The 18,417-nt window shown below is 41.1% G+C and overlaps 1 protein-coding gene across 7 annotated transcripts in view; it reads left to right on the top strand.

Moving 5' to 3' along the window:
- LOC310873991 (vacuole membrane protein 1-like) overlaps positions 1 to 18,417 on the top strand; it is a 79,653-nt gene that overhangs the window by 48,066 nt on the left and 13,170 nt on the right. For all 7 annotated transcript variants that reach the window (XM_083786638.1, XM_083786635.1, XM_083786637.1 and 4 more), the window contains 3 exons: positions 503 to 583; positions 1,132 to 1,248; positions 4,443 to 4,504. In XM_083786638.1, coding sequence (XP_083642764.1) covers positions 503 to 583; positions 1,132 to 1,248; positions 4,443 to 4,504 — 260 coding nt within the window. The remainder of the gene's footprint in view (positions 1 to 502; positions 584 to 1,131; positions 1,249 to 4,442; positions 4,505 to 18,417) is intronic.

Genomic DNA, 18,417 nt, shown 5'->3' with positions numbered 1-18,417 from the left:
GCAACAAGTCTACCAAGTTTTCAACGTTTGTAATCATGTTAGTGCAAATATTGCCACAGATCCTGTGAATTAATTTCATACGTGACTTCATACAGTAACTCTGAAAACGTGTAAAAATGTCACGTTTGAATAACTAATAATATTGTGAACTGTTTCAAAAATTGTAATTGCCCTTCTAAATCTTTAATAAAAATCGTTTGATCTGCCATTTGCCACAAACATGATGAATTGCTTATTAGATAAAATATCTTTCATCACTGTGAACAGTTTGAAACGACGCAGCATGATCAAATGATATATCTGATAGATACTGTGATATATTTGTTACCCAGATCCATAACCATTGGCAAGGGTGTTCAAGTCAATTGATTTTTTGATGCAACAGTAGAATTTAGTAGATTAAAATCTTTTTCATTGTTTTAAATACCTTTTCAAAATGAAGCCTTTTGTAGAAATTATATATATGGATATTTATATTTCACTTTCCCTTTTTTCCTTTCAGGACTTTGCCACCAAAGCAAAGCTGGCAGTGCACAAACTGATCCAGAGTGTTGGATTCTTTGGAATACTGGCTTGTGCTTCTGTAAGTAAAATTACTTTATTCTATTCTTTATTCTATTCTAAGTCCTTTTTCATGATGTAAGCTACACTCTAGTGATGCTATCTTGTTTAGCCATTGCCTGTCACTAAAATTTAACAATCGGTAAATGAGCAACATAGTTATTCTATAAATGATCCTGGCACTATCAGTTACTGTAGTGTTAATGTACAATAGTATACAGTTGCTTCATGAAAGATTGAATTAAGATGAGGTAATATGTGCTACAGCAAAGACGCATTATACTTTGTTACTCATGTCATTCTTTAATTCATTTTAATATATTATCCCACATTTAACATATCATATTTATCCACATATAATATAACTATTATACTATTATATAAAATATAACTTTTCATAAAAGTAGCAGATCTACAAGTGTTTTGAGCTTGTCATACTGCTATTCTTGCTATTTTTAAATTTGAATACTGAAAAGTAACAGTTTTGGACATGAGGTTCCACCCGACAGAGACAATATAATTTATGTAGTGGATGTTGTAATTCATTTGAAACTTAATTTTTTTCTTCAGATTCCCAATCCTTTGTTTGACCTGGCAGGAATAACATGTGGACATTTTCTGGTACCCTTTTGGACTTTCTTTGGTGCAACACTGATTGGAAAAGCGGTCATTAAGATGCACATTCAAGTAAGGTTAATTTAAAGAATATTGTCTATGTCAATCTCATCAAATAATGTTTTTGAGTGCTTATTACATACACATATTCACAATATAGTTCAGTATGTGTTGTCTGATCATTTTAATTATAATTTTGTGCATTTTATGCAGAGAAATGGTTATAACTTATCTAAAGTATAGTTTTGAATCTGCAAGATCAAGTGAGATTCAACTGGAGAATAGGGAGGCCATTTTGTGCACCCAAAGTAGAGGGAGTCAACCATTTTGTGACTGCTCCTGCAGCAGCCTCTGTACATACAGTACACTATTACAGTCAAAGGGACTACAGTAGATTTATTTTAGTACTGTACTACACTAAGAAAAGTATAAAGGAAACACCAGAAACACACACATGTCTTAGATTTTAAGGGACTGAACTTTGCATGGCTGTTTTGAAATGGGAATAATTATCAGAAACTTCTCAGACCCCAAATAACTTCAGTGCTGGAATCTACAGAATGTCATGGGACTGACTTTATACTTTCAAGCTATCACAATAGACTTGGCTACTAAGATTAAGATGGGGGCATTGGGGGGCGTGCATTTTCTCCACCTGCAATCATGTCATTACCCTGAAAGCATTATACACAAATAGGTGTGCGTACGTGCGTACGTACGTGCGTGCGTGCGTGCATGCGTGCGTGAGTGCGTGCGTGCCTGTGTGTGTGTGTGTGAGAGAGAGAGGTAGATAAACATTGTCTCTGGGAGGTGTTTAATGGAGAATGAGTGGCGTGGGCTGTGGGTGGCAGGCAGCATCCCTGACACAGATTAGATGCAGAGTCCCATGGGCTACTGCAGACTGGGACAGGATCAGAGGTGTGGCCCCATCTGACAATACAGTTGGAAAAAGAAAATCGCACCATGCAGGCTTAACAGCACGGCAGGAGACCCCGATTACTCACGGTTCCCCCACCCCACCATTACGTCTGGAACTAATAGCGAGTCCGAGTGAATGGTCATCCGTTGATGTTTACATGGGACAGTTGGTTGGAGTTGTTTATGTTCGGAAGTGTGTGAGGATACAGCACCAATAGAATATAGAATATACATACACCACTCACTGGAGAGCAGGTGATGCTTTCTCTCGTGGGTCAACAGGGAACAAAAGAGGTGATTGTGTGTGTGTGTGTGTGTGTGTGTGTGTGTGTGTGTGTGTGTGTGTGTGTGTGTGTGTGTGTGTGTGTGTGTGTGTGTGTGTGTGTGTGTGTGTGTGTGTGTGTGGGAGGGGGGGGGGGGGGGTAGGTGCAAGTCTGTAAGCATAATGCACACCGCAATGCTTCAAAGAGAGTTTTTGATCAGGGATTGTATAGGCTACCTGTAGATCAGGTGTACGATCCTATCCGGTCTCCAAGGAGGCCTTTTCATACTGCATGGTGTCAGCCTTTCATGCTTATTAACCACTGTCAACCTGACATTACTATTTTCATTATCCATGGACATTTTCATGGTGTATCATAAATTGCTAAAATATCTACAAGCTAGTTATCATTGTAGATCATCTAGTATCGCAGAACAGTAGTACGACAAAGTATAAAATAGGGTTTATATGGTAAAGATTTCCTCTGTGCTGAATGGTTCATATCACTACATGACATTGACATGTCATATCGTTGCTGTCGAGTAGACATTTTGTATTTCCAAAATGGTGGGGAAAAAAACGTTCATTTTGTTCCAATGGATCAAAATAAAAAAGAATGCATTCCAATGGAATCAATGTAGTCACAAGTTCTTGTTAGTACTTTTAATTTGGTTAAATATTATAAAGCTAACAGAAAGACTTAACACTTCCAATAAGAAATGTGAAAATAGCAGATACTGTATATAAGACCACAGTGTGACATGATGCAAAGTGCTGTGAGCTTGTAGATCAGCTATTTTCACTACTTTATGCGACCAGTAATTTCACCCCAAAAAACTCAAAAAGTTGTAAAATGGCGATACAAGGATGCCCAACAGCAACAATATGGTAAGTAAAGCTTCTGTGTGTGTGTGTGTGTGTGTGTGTGTGTGTGTGTGTGTGTGTGTGTGTGTGTGTGTGTGTGTGTGTGTGTGTGTGTGTGTGTGTGTGTGTGTGTGTGTGTGTGTGTGTGCGTGTGTGCGTGTGTGCGTGCGTGCATGCGTGCATGCGTGAGAGAGAAGCATCTTATCAGTGTTATCAGTTACTTCCCTCTGATGTAAAACCATGTCACCACCAGATTCCGAGCAGACAGAATTAATGCACGTTAGTCAGCCTTCCTGTGCCCCTTCAACGCGTGGAGCCTCACTGCCTGCTCTGTGTGGGGGCCTCACTGCCTGCTCTGTGTGGGGGCCAACCGTAAACAAAGCCGTAAGGAGCTACTAAATGGGAAATATCATATGCAGAGGTGCACAAAATTAATGCTAGATAATAATGTTCTATCAATTAGCAATGCACAAACATTGTTATCGTTGTAACCTATTTGGACATTTAACACCTTTAACACGACACCTGTTGTAGAACAACAGGTCACACTGTTATACAACGTCAGAAAGAACAATGGATAGAAGCAGTGATAATTTAAGATTAGCTTATTGTCTGTTGAGGCCAATTGTACTGGATTAAACAATTTACAATGAATATCAACAAGTAGCTACTCAGAAGAGAGTATAAACGTATTCAAAAGACGTCAATTAGTCGTGAGCCTGTGCGCCCCTCTGGAGGAGACATGCGGCTAAACGGCTGCCCCAAGATGGCCCCTCAGTGACTAAGCAGGAATCAGACTGGACAGGAGACATCTGAAACTATAGGGGCACAGCCTGAGACCATGACACATCCACTTCTCTCCACTCACACATGACCACATCCATCTCCCTGTGTCATTCCCCACCGTCCCCCCTCCCCACCTAACTGTCCTTGGAGGACAGGCCATGTGATGTTGGGACCGCGATTATGTTGGTGATGTGTCATAGTGCCTTTGTTCTTAGCCCTCCTTGACAAAGGAGCCTCTTCATGGCTGCTTTTAGACCAACCGCCTGTTAGCCACCAACGTGTGTGTGTGTGTGTGTGTGTGTGTGGGGGGGGGGGGTCTTTACTGTATATTAATGATCAAGCTATGATGGGTGTGGCGCTGTGTCCCGCACCCCTACAGTGACATCATGGTTGAATGGCTGATCCCCCTCTCTCTGTCTCTGTCTTTGTCATATAGAAGCTGTTCGTCATCATCACCTTCAGTAGACACTTAGTGGAGCAGATGGTGTCCTTCATCGGGTGAGTGAGCCTATCACGGAGCAACGTTCAGCCACTTTTTGAAAAAGAGACTGTGCGTGCGTGCGTGTGTGTGTGTTTGTGTGTGTGTGTGTGTGTGTGTGTGTGTGTGTGTGTGTGTGTGTGTGCGCACGTTCACACAAAATGTTCCTTGTGGTGGATGGGGTGGGGAGTGGTGGGAACACATCACACATGAGAGAGATCACAGAGAAAGATAATTTGAACTCTGAACTCAATGTTTTACACACCAACATTTGAGTGAGGACTGAGGACATTCATTGACATGTTTTTGAGGGAAATGGACTTTCTGGCTGGTGAAGGTCATTCAAGGAGACGAGCTGGCTGGGGGAAAATGTGCCCCGTCAGATCTTGAAAAGACATCTCATTACATTGTGCTCTGCTAGGGCGGAAGATCCCGCCTTTGACTTCTCAGGCATGTTTAATGACGATGAATAAATAAAACAAATAGTTTTCCACTGGCTGGATATGAGCTTGGGCATGCACAGGCTGCTTCAGAGAAGATCAAACCTTCAAAGACTTTGCTGTGCTTTATCACTCATCACATGCAAGTGGCACCTTTAAAGCCAGGTCTGATAGGTCAACTGTCAGCTAACACAAAGCAAGGGCTTAATCTTGAGTATTGAAGGTGTCCAGAATTCAAAAAGTACAAAAGTACTTTTCAAATGTATATTATGTCTAAACATATTTTGAAAATAGCAGCTCTACAAGCTCACAATGTGTTGCACCGTGACACATTGTGAGCTTTTTGATTGGCCATTTTATATATAGGGTTGAAGTGATTCCTATGTTTTGTAATAATAATCCAAATTTACAAAATAACTAGTAACTAAATTTTTTTAATAATCGTAGTGGAGTAAAAGTACAATATTTGCCTTTGCGATACAGCCCGATTTGGACTACAGCTTTAGCACCACACAGCACTACACCACAATATCTACAGTTTACATTCAAATAAAGTACCCAGATAACTGTAATTATAATACAATATAAAGTATTATGATGTATTACAACTATGATAATACACGATATGGATTATAACTGATCATAATACAATATAAAGTATGATAATGTATAACAACTATTGTCACGGTGGCAGAAAGACTGAACCCAAATGCAGAGCAGAGTATATGATAATTATAATACACTAAAATAGATTGAGAGTGATTATAATACAATATAATCTATTATAATGCATTACTATGATCCTGGTCTAAATAAAAAGTCAGTGAGTTATCAGGCATTATGAAGTGTTTGGCCTCGCTTAGCCCAGCTCAGACCCACCCTGGAGATGGTACTTTTTAGTCACTCATTTAGTACCACTTTGACACCACTCAGCCCAATTCCTTGCAGTGGAAACACTGTTATAAGTGGGCGGTGTGGGGTGGAGTGGTGTGAGGCCATGGACTGGTAGTGGAAATCGGGCCGTAGTGGAGTAGAAGTAAAAGTACTGAAAATTGGAAATACTCCAGTAAAGTAAAAGTACCTCAAAATTGTACTTAAGTACAGTACTTGAGAGTAAAATGTACTACTTTACAGTGTACACCACTGCTTCGTGTGGCCTCCTTTCTGTCCCAGACTCCCAACACATAATAATAATAATATAACAACATATATGACACATACAAGTCCTGCTGTATTGTTAGACCAATCTGGCAAGCTTCCTTACTGTTATTGGCTGGTAGATCTGCTTTGGAGAAACGCATTTGAGCTCCCACTGCAGACTGGAGTTTCCAATTGAGGAATTGGAGAGCATGCAGTCACTGTGTGTGTGTGTGTGTGTGTGTGTGTGTGTGTGTGTGTGTGTGTGTGTGTGTGTGTGTGTGTGTGCGTGTGCGTGTGCGTGCGTGCGTGCGTGCGTGCGTGCGTGCATTTGTGTGTGTTTTAGAGGAGCCAGTATGGCACTGAACTGTTTAACTACCCAGCGTCAGTTTGTTTACCTCTGTCTTGTCTCAGAGTAAAAGTTGTTAGCACAGAGTCGACAAACGCCACTAACTGGTTTTGTGTGTGTACATTTTACCTAAAATTGGTCAAAAACACAACAAAACAGAAAGTTAGCTGATGTTCTTGTGGATCCATTCCACACTGTGGAGTGTCTGTGTTAGCACACAGAGGTAATGTTGCGTAAAGGTGTGTGTGTGTGTGTGTGTGTGTGTGTGTGTGTGTGTGTGTGTGTGTGTGTGTGTGTGTGTGTGTGTGTGTGTGTGTGTGTGTGTGTTTGCACGCATGCTGGCTACCCTTGTATAGAGATGCCAGGGGTTGCTGCTTTTTGAAATGGCCACTGAAACACCTGCTGGTGGGAGTGTCACCACACACACACACACACACACACACACACACACACACACACACAAGAATCTTGGCTGTGCTGAAATCAAATGATGACATATTGCATCAGCTCATCTGTGCCATGATGATTTATATTTCTTCTATCTTTGTTCTGCTTTTTGTCACTGTTTGTGAGATAAGATTTGGCCTAATTTTGCCTTTGAAAAAAAGGCATGTTCAGATTTTTGTTTTTTGATAGATTGAACTCATATGGGTTAAATATGGCTACACTAAATGGGTTAGGCTCAAATACAGTTATTACAGATTATGTTTTTCCAACCATGAGCACTACTTGTATGTGTGCGTGCGTGCATGCATGCGTGAGAGAGAGAGAATGTGTGTGTGTGTGTGTGTGTGTGTGTGTGTGTGTGTGTGTGTGTGTGTGTGTGTGTGTGTGTGTGTGTGTGTGTGTGTGTGTGTGTGTGTGTGTGTGCGTGTGCGTGTGTGTGTGCGTGTGCGTGCATGCGTGTGCATGTGTCGTATTGTGAAAGTTCCATCCCCCCTGGCTGTCACTGCTCACTGAGTTACAGATCGTTGGTTGTTGACACGTTGCACTGTGAGTCACAATGAAGTTTCCTTCATCACAACCTGTCAACTGTCAGCTTCCTTCCTGGTTAAAGGCCTTACACCTTGACTTCAAGTTTAGTTTCTCACTCTCACTTTCAGAAACAGACACACACACACACACACACACACACACACACACACACACACACACACACACACACACACACACACATTCAAATGTAACCCTTTAAATGCATAGTTTGCATACACTTTTATTAATAAACATGAAGTCTCCTCATCTTCTAAGCGTATTGTTATGCACGCCACGTAGCACGTACCCAGTGACATGTTTACTGTGCTATATATTAGGCATGCGCCTAATATATTGTAATATCATTTAACAATATGCACATTTGGGCATCTCTTCAGTCTAATATGATTTGGTGGCATTGAAACATTTTAAAGTTATTATTGCCTCCAACAGACAGAAGGCGTGGCCGAGACTATGTTTTCGCGCGCGCGTGTGTGTGTGTGTGTGTGTGTGTGTGTGTGTGTGTGTGTGTGTGTGCGTGTGCGTGTGTGTGCGTGTGAGTGTGTGTCTTTCCGTCTGTCCGTCCGTGAACAGCGAATCTCTAGCACACACACACTCCCTGGAGGCCAGAGCAGAACAAGTTTTCATCAGTCTGTTATAGCGCCACCAGCAGGCCGATCTTTGCAAAACAAAGTTCACACAAATCGGTACACAGTATCTCCATAGTCTGTGATCATATATTTGATCACCCTGATTGGGTAAGATTGGCATCTAAAGTTTGCAGGAGTTCAACAATCATGAACGCAGCGTCCGATTGTTGTGAAACTTTGCAAACAAATTCCCGGTAGGCCGAGGAAGAAATGCCAGTGCCACCCTTTTCACTTTGGCCAGTGCCACCAGCGGGCAGATTTTTGCTCCTATAGATTTTTTCCAAATCATGAATGCCGTGTCTGATTGCCGTGAAAGGCAGAGGAAGGAATGCCACACTTTTTTAATATTGTTCCTGCACATTTTGTCCAAATAATACGCAAATCGGTACACGTTATGTCTATAGTCATGACTGAATTCCAAATATTGCTGGCCCACAATAACCTACCTGACCTGGCAGAGACAATAACCTACCTGACCAGGCGGAGACTTGTGCTCCAAGGATCACTGTTTTCGAGTTATGTATTATGCATTGCAATTATTATAGAAATTAATACCAATAAATGTTGATTTCATGTGTGTTGATTTTGTTATTGGATTATATATTCTATGCAAGATTTAAGGCTACATGTTTGTGTCTCATTTGTTGTTGCTTTAACGGATTTGTAATCCGGCAAGGGTTTGGCCCCCGTGTATAAAATAATATGATTGGTTCAAAAGACTAATATTCTGTTCAAAGTTGAATGTTTTTGTGGTGAACCCTTGCTTTATTTAATCTTGAAAATGTAATAATTGTCAACTATTGATTGACTATTACTAGTATTAATTATTGGCATAAAAGGGGGCTTTAATGCTTTATCATACTCACATTAATAGTGTTAGTGTGACATTTTGGTGAGGTGTGTTGTTTCACGGCTCTCTTGGGAAGTGAGGGGATAGCGTTGAAGTGACCGTTGAACTTTAATGGAGGTGATTTCACTCTCACATGACATATTAAAGGTTGTGCAATTCACTTCCTTCTCCGTGCTTGGCAGGTGAGCTTGTTGGCACGTTTACAGTCAGTGACCGCACTTCCTGTACACAAAGATTGTTGAAATTTTACTCTTACAATGCAAAGAATTACTCTCTCTCCCTCTCTAATGTGCTGGGCCTTCACAGCACAAAACATGCTAAATACTGTAGTTTTCCAATTATTAAATATAAAGAATTGACATATCCTAAGGATGAAGTACATGAAATGTAACGATTTCTCCTGGTAAATTCCCACATGCACGCTATGTCTACTTATTAATTTTCTGTGAAAAGAGCATCACTCACTTTTACTAATAGTTTTATTATAATACACTGTTGAATATACACTAGGCATTGTGTGTAGGCAGTATGTGCTGAAGTGAATGCGAAGAGACAGGCATTATTAGTCTGTCTGCCTGACATGTGAGGATGGAAAAAGTGTAACTATCCTTAAATGTATAAGATATGGTCAGTACAGAGGAAAAACTAACTTTATTATTGTATTTTATGTTCAAACACTTTATTTATTTATACACTAACAATGTTAACAAATTGCAATATACCTTAAATGAGGTAAGCTACAGATTTATATTTAAAGAAAATAATATTTTCTTATTGGAAATGTTATGTTTCAAAGGTTTTTCATTTTATTTCATTTTTTCTAGAATTATGTGGACATTAATTAATACATGTGAATTTTTTTAATGTTTGCTCAGTGGTTGTCAAATATCTGCATTTGAATTAATGGAATGAATTTGTTGGGCAGAAACCTCATATCTCCATAATTCAACTTTTTATGTTTTTCGTATATTAATGCCCCACAAATCATACAATATCCCACAAATAGTAAAAAGTAGTAACCCGAGGAGAACATCAGTTACTTAATCAGTTACTTAAAATTTCCACTATATTTCTCTTATCCAAAGCTTGAGAAATATCGACAGCATCGACATTGGTTTACATGCATCAACAGAAGATTGTTGTACTAAACTTTTTTAGGGAAATTGTACTGTGGGGATGTTTTACAAAAAGAAAAGTGTGAGATTTTGGTCTCATAATGTAACACTAAACTAGTTTCACTCTTGTTTTACCAGGGCATTAACATTCGAGGTTGAATCGACAAAGGTGACTCAAATGGTCTGCCAGCAGTACCATGATGTATAAATAACGGTAGAATGGCTTTGAAGTGCCATAAAGTCCCTGTAAAGCGTCTTTGCATTCCTTTTGGGTTGATAACAGACATCGATAAGCAGGTCACATGAAGTTGCATCTGTGATCATACTTGTTAGGGCCCCTAGGCTTCATGACTAATGTCCTTCAGGACAGTGATGCGTATCCAGTCATTGTTCTGCATATGAAAATTCACCGCATTAATATCCACCACCTTTTTGATCAGAATCTGAGTTGACTTTTATATGCGATGGTTGTCATCGTCATTATTTATTTCAAGGTTGAGGTTCTCCCTGACGAGCTAAAACGCTCGTCAGGGATACCTTCTATACCTGCCGGACAATCTAGCTCAACACACGCATGCACGCATGCGCGCACACACACGCACACACACATAACGTGCACTCACACACATAACCCTGCCCCTTTGCCTCGTCAGTCCTAAAGTACCCATTACAAAGGAATTAGAAAACGTGTATATCATAAACTTAAAGGGACATTTCACCGCTAGAAGAAACTGCAGTCACTCAATGTTAATAGTATTTGTAGTAGATAACAGTAGTAGTATTTGTAGTAGATAACAGTAGTAAAAATAATGAAGTCTGTGTGTTTGACTAGGGTTTGACTGGATTAATGAATTCCTACAATGAGTCAATGACCATAATGCTTTGGTGCAATTCCCCTCCTTGTAAGCTGCATGGAGGTGTGACTTACTTGTAGTCCACGAAGGAAGTGAGACCACATTTTCATGCCAAATTTTGGTTATGAACACGGCACCATGACTAAAATATCTAAAAACACATTATATTACACATGGAAAGTGTTTCTTGTGTCCTAAACATCATTAAAATAATGTAATAAAATGGGCAAACACCTTACTGTGTGTCTTCATGATTCAACATAGTTACCCTCCTTCAAAAGATTGGTAGACGGTAGTACGGTACCAACCAGAACTCACTCACTCGTAGTAATTTCACAATGTGATATCATCCAAGAATAAATGAAAAGGCCAGTCCTCCCTGTGTTGGTCTCCCTCTCCGTCTTCTCATGGTCAGGGCCTCATGTGAGTCAGCCAGGGACAACCCAAACATGCACACTGTAATGGACTAGACAGATATCCTGTGTTAATCATGCTGTCGGCCCATTGATGTGATATGAATTCCTCCTCACTTAGCCGCTCCACCACCGGTCCTTTTGATCTAGCTGTATTTAGACACAGTTGGCTCAGTCTGGTTAATGGCACATATTCAACAGTGATGATGATATATAGAAATACGTTTAAAAAGAAAATAAAAGGTCTCCCCCACAATGATGAAGAGACAAATGATGAGCATTGAAGTGTTGAGTGTTTAAGTGCTGACTCATTGTCTCCAGTGCTAAATTGTCTACATGTTGTCAGTGGTATGTGTGGGAATGGAGTTGAATCCTCTATGGATAGGCAATAAGGGAAATGACCACTTCAGCACTTTTCAACCTATCTTCATATAATTGGTCCTCACTAATAATGATAAAATAGCAAAGAATATTCTACTCAGTCTGTGTCTTATACTGTAGGACAGGGGTCCTCAACTAGAAATGATGAAGGTCCACAAATATTCTTTTGAATACCGAGGTCCGGTCCCATGCGCGGCGTCCATCGGAGAGTGGGGCTCTATGCCCGTTTAGTATGGTCAAGCCAAGCTTATACAAATCAGATCCCCTTCCAACCAACCAATAATGGGGTTTGGAACTCCAAATCAGGCCGGGAGTTATACGCCCTGGCAGGCCACACTGCGCGCTAGCGCGCGCCGGAATTTTGGGGGCCCTTGGGGGACATTTTCGGGGCCTTTGCAGCAATTTCACATGAGAAATGTACCATCTGATGTTATTTATATTATTAACTTCTTCCCTCCATTAACATAAGACACACAATGTAGTTGTGCTGCAGCAACACTGCCTGAATTGAATTGAAATTGACTGTAGCTGGCCTGGCCTGAGCTTAGGAGAGTTTTTTTTTGCTGGCCTGACCTGATTTTTTTTTAATAATTTGCCTAGGGTCCGCAGAGAGGTGGTCCGCGGTCCGGTCGTGGACCGCGGTCCGCCAGTTGAGTACCCCTGCTGTAGGAGGTCTGTGGGCAGTTCAGAAACCTATCTTCCAGTACGCGTTCCACACCCCCACAGGGGGTGCAGTGTCCAGTGTCGAGTCGGTCGGACCCACGGTTGTCCAGAACTGCCCCAAAAAGGTCTATCTGGGTGGGGCATGCATTTCCAACTTGCATCGTTCCAAGTAGACCAGTGCCCAACGGGCACCACTGTAGAGGCTCCAACGCTCTACTTGACAATTAATGGAGAATTTACGTCATATGTGGACGAAATCAGCTATTTTGTCCTACACAAACATTAAATTCCCATTGACAATGAATGGAGAATTTATGTCATAAATTACGTGTCTGAACAAATCAGCTTAGTGTCTATTTTTGTCCTACACAAAGATTCCCATTATATGCCCTCATTTATCAATGGATGATAAATTCTGCCTTAAATTCGAGTGTGAGTTTTAGCGTGAGCTCACATCGGTGAACAGCTGAACAGCTGATCCATGTGTAATTTCGGTCTTGAAATCGGTTTAAATCAATCTGGCACACCCTATGAGTTACTTACTACTGATACCAAGTAGCCTAATATGGAGTAGCCTTAAAGGAGTAATACGTAACTTATTACACTTTGTGAGTAACTTGCCCAACCCTGTTGTTTACAAATTGTCGAAATTTACCCTTTTTTATACTTTAAGTTAATTTTAAAATTGACTGGACATTACTGTGTGCGTGCTTCCATTCATGTTGAATGGCTGTGATCAATAATCGGTCATCTTGATTGAAGGCCTGTCAAATCAACCCTCTCAGTGTCGATCCAACTACTTGTATTGCACCAGAGAAATCCAAGACGACGTTGGGTATCATTGTCTGAGGAGAGGCCTGTCGATGTTAGTGTCTGGGGAGGGACGCCATTGAGGTGCAGCTGCGAAGGGCTTCTATTTAATTGGCTGAAGGGGGAACCCTCCATCTGTCCATTTTTTCCTCCTAGGCAGAGGTACATTACAGTACAATACAGCCGCAAGTAATATTTTACTTCTGCTAGGCTTACGGCCGGACTCCCATTTGATCTCTGGGAGCCCAATCTAGAATCTACACTGATCCTCAGTGGTATAATTTAACTGTGGATATATCCTTACATCCATTTGGTTCCATTTATTCACTCTCAGAGTTGCAAAATGTAAGTGTCAATTTTGTTCAGTCAACTCTCAGTCATTTATTTACAGGGCAACATGGGTTTGTATGAGCAACCAATTATAATGGAACTTATTTCACTGGAAACACTACATTCATAGCATACAGTAAGTACCATTGTTTAAGATTACTTATTGCTCGTCTACACAGTAACTCAGAGTTAAATCAACAGTCAGGATTTTGCTTTGTAGCAACAAATCATTTGTCTGTCTTCCCTGACACCACTTGACCAGAAGAAAACACCAATAACTGCAGATTAGTGCTTTAATCAGGCATGTGATGGCTTGTGTGTTGAATATGAGTGATGCTGTTGCACATTTAGTTTAATTGATACTAAGCAGGTACAAACTTGCTTGGTATTATTTCCAAACCATTAGTCTGTCAAGCCAGGCAACTCTTCCACAATCTTATAATGCTACAAAATGTCTGTAACTACTTCTCCTGTAATTCACTAACAGAAGCTGTTATTCGTTTCTGTTCATGAAAATATATTTTTAAATATGTTTTTAAATACTTTTTTGAATTCCCCTTTATTCTAAGCTTAACCTAGATATGCTTTAACTAATTTGAGTTAGTATATTTTATTTACGCTCCTCAAAAGTGGGTGAGAGGGCGTATATATCCACTGCAGTGTCTTTGCATTTCCAACATCTCCGTTGGTGGAAACGCTTGAAAATTGGTAGTCTCAAAAATCTTATCTCGAGAGACTGTGAAAAGCGGTCATACTATTACCTTATTATTATTATTATTATTATTATTATTATTATGTCTTAATAGACAATGCGAAATAGATAAGGGAGCTTATCTGCAAAAAGAAAAAAAGAAAAAGTAGTATTCATTCAACCATTTCAACAGCCAACTCGCTCACTATAAATAGCCCTCTTTAAGCAATATGAGCAAATTCTTCCCATTAGCCCAATCTGCGGAAAGGGGAGTATTTTTGATTTTAGTCACACAGGGAGGGACCCAACAACTCTGGTCACCTGAGGAGCCCGCTGACAAAGATGGCATTGATCCGGCCTTCCATGGCCTGCCCTGTTCTCCGCGAGGGCAAGCACAGTCAGACGCCTCATTTAGGATGACAGGATCAGAGTGGAACAGAACGGGACAGAGGGGGAGAGAGGGATGGAGCGGCAGGTCGAGGGCGACTGCCTTTTTTTATATGGCATCGTTAAGTTTAACGTGAGGCACGGCGGGGAGTCCCTCCTCTCATCTCCTGTGCTTTCATTCCCATTACCTTGGCCCCCGGTGGCCAGAGATATATAGTTGTAATAACAGCGTGAAGAGGTTTGTCTCCGAGCCAAAAAGACGTTTTACCTCAGCATATAAGAATAATATTCAATCACTCAAAATGACTTGTTGCAGGGCTCGTATACTGTAGGCCTATTTATGTGCTTCATGAGACACTGAGGAACTCTGAAGGGGTACATAGTGATCTAAATGTAATTATAGCTTTGATGCGTGCGTGCGTGCGTGAGAAATAAATAGAAGAAGGCAAGGTCATATACTGTGTAGAAGTATGCCTCAGTCAGGTCTGGTTTAATGTCTTCAGTTAGCTTTCAGTGTAATCCCAGTGCTTTTTGCTTTACTCATCTCTGATTCACTTGTTTTAGTCTCTTGTCATCCCCTTTCTCGCATACAGCACATGTTGCTGGCTCAGTCAGACTTGCGCGAGTCACGGCTATGGAGTTTGTAGGCATCCTATACTACCTATAGGGCACATGGGACCTTTATGTACAGTAGCTCCGAGATGAGGTCCCACGGCATCAGGTGCCGGCAGAGCAGGACACTGGCAAATATTTGCCACGATACACAATAAAGGTCGGCCCCCCTGCTCTCAGATGTTTTATTTTTTCACGGGCAATAAAATCTAACTCATGGGTTGAAACGAGCATTTAAATTGCTTATTGAGTCAGGGGAAGAGGGGGAGGTGTGTGTGTATAAGAGGAATCATAACAGATATATGTAGCCACAGTCACCTATGAGTAAAGACAACCTTTTTCAATATATATTCTTTAAGACATGTTATTGAATAATTAAATAATAGTGTGCATGCATGCACACAGCTCCATGCACATTATTTAGGGATGGCGGTGTTGTGACTCTAGTCGTACCGATAAGTAAGTTGGGGTGTGCTGTACATTTTCAAAAACCATGTCGGACTCCTTCTTTAGTCGCCTGCCAAAATGATTAATGTTGACATATATAGCTGTATGTCATCATTCAACCACTGCTTGTCAAGATGGTCAATGTGGCCTTTATAAATGTATATAATAACATTTTAAATACGGTATATGATGTTATACAGTATAATGTTATAAATCACATAACATATAAATGTTATGGGGAAACCTGCTCTGATTAGGAGAGATGGGGATGGGGTGAGGTTCATTTCTACACATGGATGATGTTTTTGTGACCAGGAGGCAGACCTGTCCCTCATGACCATCTAGTTGTGACCAGGAGGCAGACCTGCTCCTCATGACCATCTAGTTGTGACCAGGAGGCAGACCTGCTCCTCATGACCATCTAGTTGTGACCAGGAGGCAGACCTGCTCCTCATGACCATCTAGTTGTGACCAGGAGGCAGACCTGCTCCTCATGACCATCTAGTTGTGACCAGGAGGCAGACCTGCTCCTCATGACCATCTAGTTATGACCAGGAGGCAGACCTGCTCCTCATGACCATCTAGTTGTGACCAGGAGGCAGACCTGTCCCTCATGACCATCTAGTTGTAACCAGGAGGCAGACCTGCTCCTCATGACCATCTAGTTGTGACCAGGAGGCAGACCTGTCCCTCATGACCATCTAGTTGTAACCAGGAGGCAGACCTGCTCCTCATGACCATCTAGTTGTGACCAGGAGGCAGACCTGCTCCTCATGACCATCTAGTTGTGACCAGGAGGCAGACCTGCTCCTCATGACCATCTAGTTATGACCAGGAGGCAGACCTGCTCCTCATGACCATCTAGTTATGACCAGGAGGCAGACCTGTCCCTCATGACCATCTAGTTATGACCAGGAGGCAGACCTGCTCCTCATGACCATCTAGTTATGACCAGGAGGCAGACCTGCTCCTCATGACCATCTAGTTATGACCAGGAGGCAGACCTGCTCCTCATGACCATCTAGTTATGACCAGGAGGCAGACCTGCTCCTCATGACCATCTAGTTATGGCCAGGAGGCAGACCTGCTCCTCATGACCATCTAGTTGTGACCAGGAGGCAGACCTGCTCCTCATGACCATCTAGTTGTAACCAGGAGGCAGACCTGCTCCTCATGACCATCTAGTTGTAACCAGGAGGCAGACCTGCTCCTCATGACCTTCTAGTTGTAACCAGGAGGCAGACCTGCGGCCGTACACGCTTCTCTGTGCAATGTGCTTCCCCTAAAACACCATAGAGACTGTTAGATTACACTAGAAGGGACAGCTGGGAGGAGAGCCAACAGTGTCAGGGAGTATACTGATGGGGGGGTGGGGGGGGCGGGGTGGAGGCTTTTTTTCTAGTTTATTATAATTATAAAAGCAAATTATTTTTGCCTGTATTTAGTATTAAACCTGATTTGGGTTGTGCATCCATGTATATCCATTTTCGGTGCAAGGCACTCACACCGAAAATGATCTACAAGCTCATAATGCATTGCAGCTCGGTGCGTTGTGAGCTTGTAAATCGTCTATTTTTAAGTGCAGGACACCACTGCAAAACTAAGAATCAGGCGGAATTCTTCCAGATGAGGCCATACTGCCACCAATATACATTTCAACTTTTCAAGTATGTTGAAGCTTTTGACAGCTAATCTATGTGGTTGTCAAAGCAACGGGTTGCTGTTGGCATATGATCCACATATAATACTCAGCTGACCCAATAAATGGTAAATGGTAAATGGTGCATTTATATAGCGCCTTTATCCAAGGCGCTTTACAGAGATTGTGCATTACATTCACCCCTTCACACACACATTCATACACCGATGGCAGCGGAAACCATGCAAGGCACCAACTAGCACATCGGGAGCAATTAGGGGTTCAGTGTCTTGCTCAAGGACACTTCGACAGTAACTCTGGGGGAGCCCGGGTTCGAACTGGCAACCTTACGGTTACCATCCAGGCACTCTACCCCTGAGCCACCGCCGCCGCACCATGAGTTGGTGTCTTTATGACACATATGATATTAAAAGACCAAACAAGAGTTGAATATCATTGAATATGACTCACATACACTTTACGTAACTTTTTTCCCCTATACACAGGTTTAATGTTTGTCTTTAGTTCAATGTTTGTTTTGTAAACGCCATTGACCATGAAGGGAAAATGTACGTCATAATGTGTCACGTCATATTGTTTTACATCACCTTAACATCACCTAATCAACATGAGTTAGACTTTAATATTCACACGGGTATGAATTAGAATAATTATAATATAATTAGAATAATTACTAGATTTTCCTTTTTTTACATTCAGGCTTCTCTGGATAATATTTGTATTACCATTAAGAAGCCATATGCGTTTGAATTTAATCAGTAAAATAATACATTCTCCAGGGACTCATTTCGGCTAGACTTTAAAGATCAATCCGCACTTTTACTTAAATGACATTGTAATTACATTAAAACACCAAGGTTATGTAACTTGAAAGAAAATATAGTTACCGTAACTGTGTTAGTGTGTTTGATTACCCTTTGAATATGTTATACAGTAATGTAAAGTAGGCAAATATGCATAACTCGTAGTCAGTGTGCTAAAGAATTGTCCTTTAATGGTACAGTATGCATCAACATACAGCTAATATTTCAACAATAAAAAAATATATTTACAAGTATGTGTCCTAACTAATTAGATAATGTAATGAATAGATGTCGACAAAGTAGTATGGGCAATGTCATCCGGTTACACAGTGGGAGTAAATATGTACAGTGAATCTACAGTGAATA

The sequence above is a fragment of the Protomyctophum parallelum genome (genome assembly GCF_964188405.1).
Source record: "Protomyctophum parallelum genome assembly, chromosome: 1".
NCBI classification, from domain to species: domain Eukaryota; kingdom Metazoa; phylum Chordata; class Actinopteri; order Myctophiformes; family Myctophidae; genus Protomyctophum; species Protomyctophum parallelum.
Note: the sequence above shows the minus strand (reverse complement) of the source record. Positions and strands in the feature narration are given on the sequence as shown.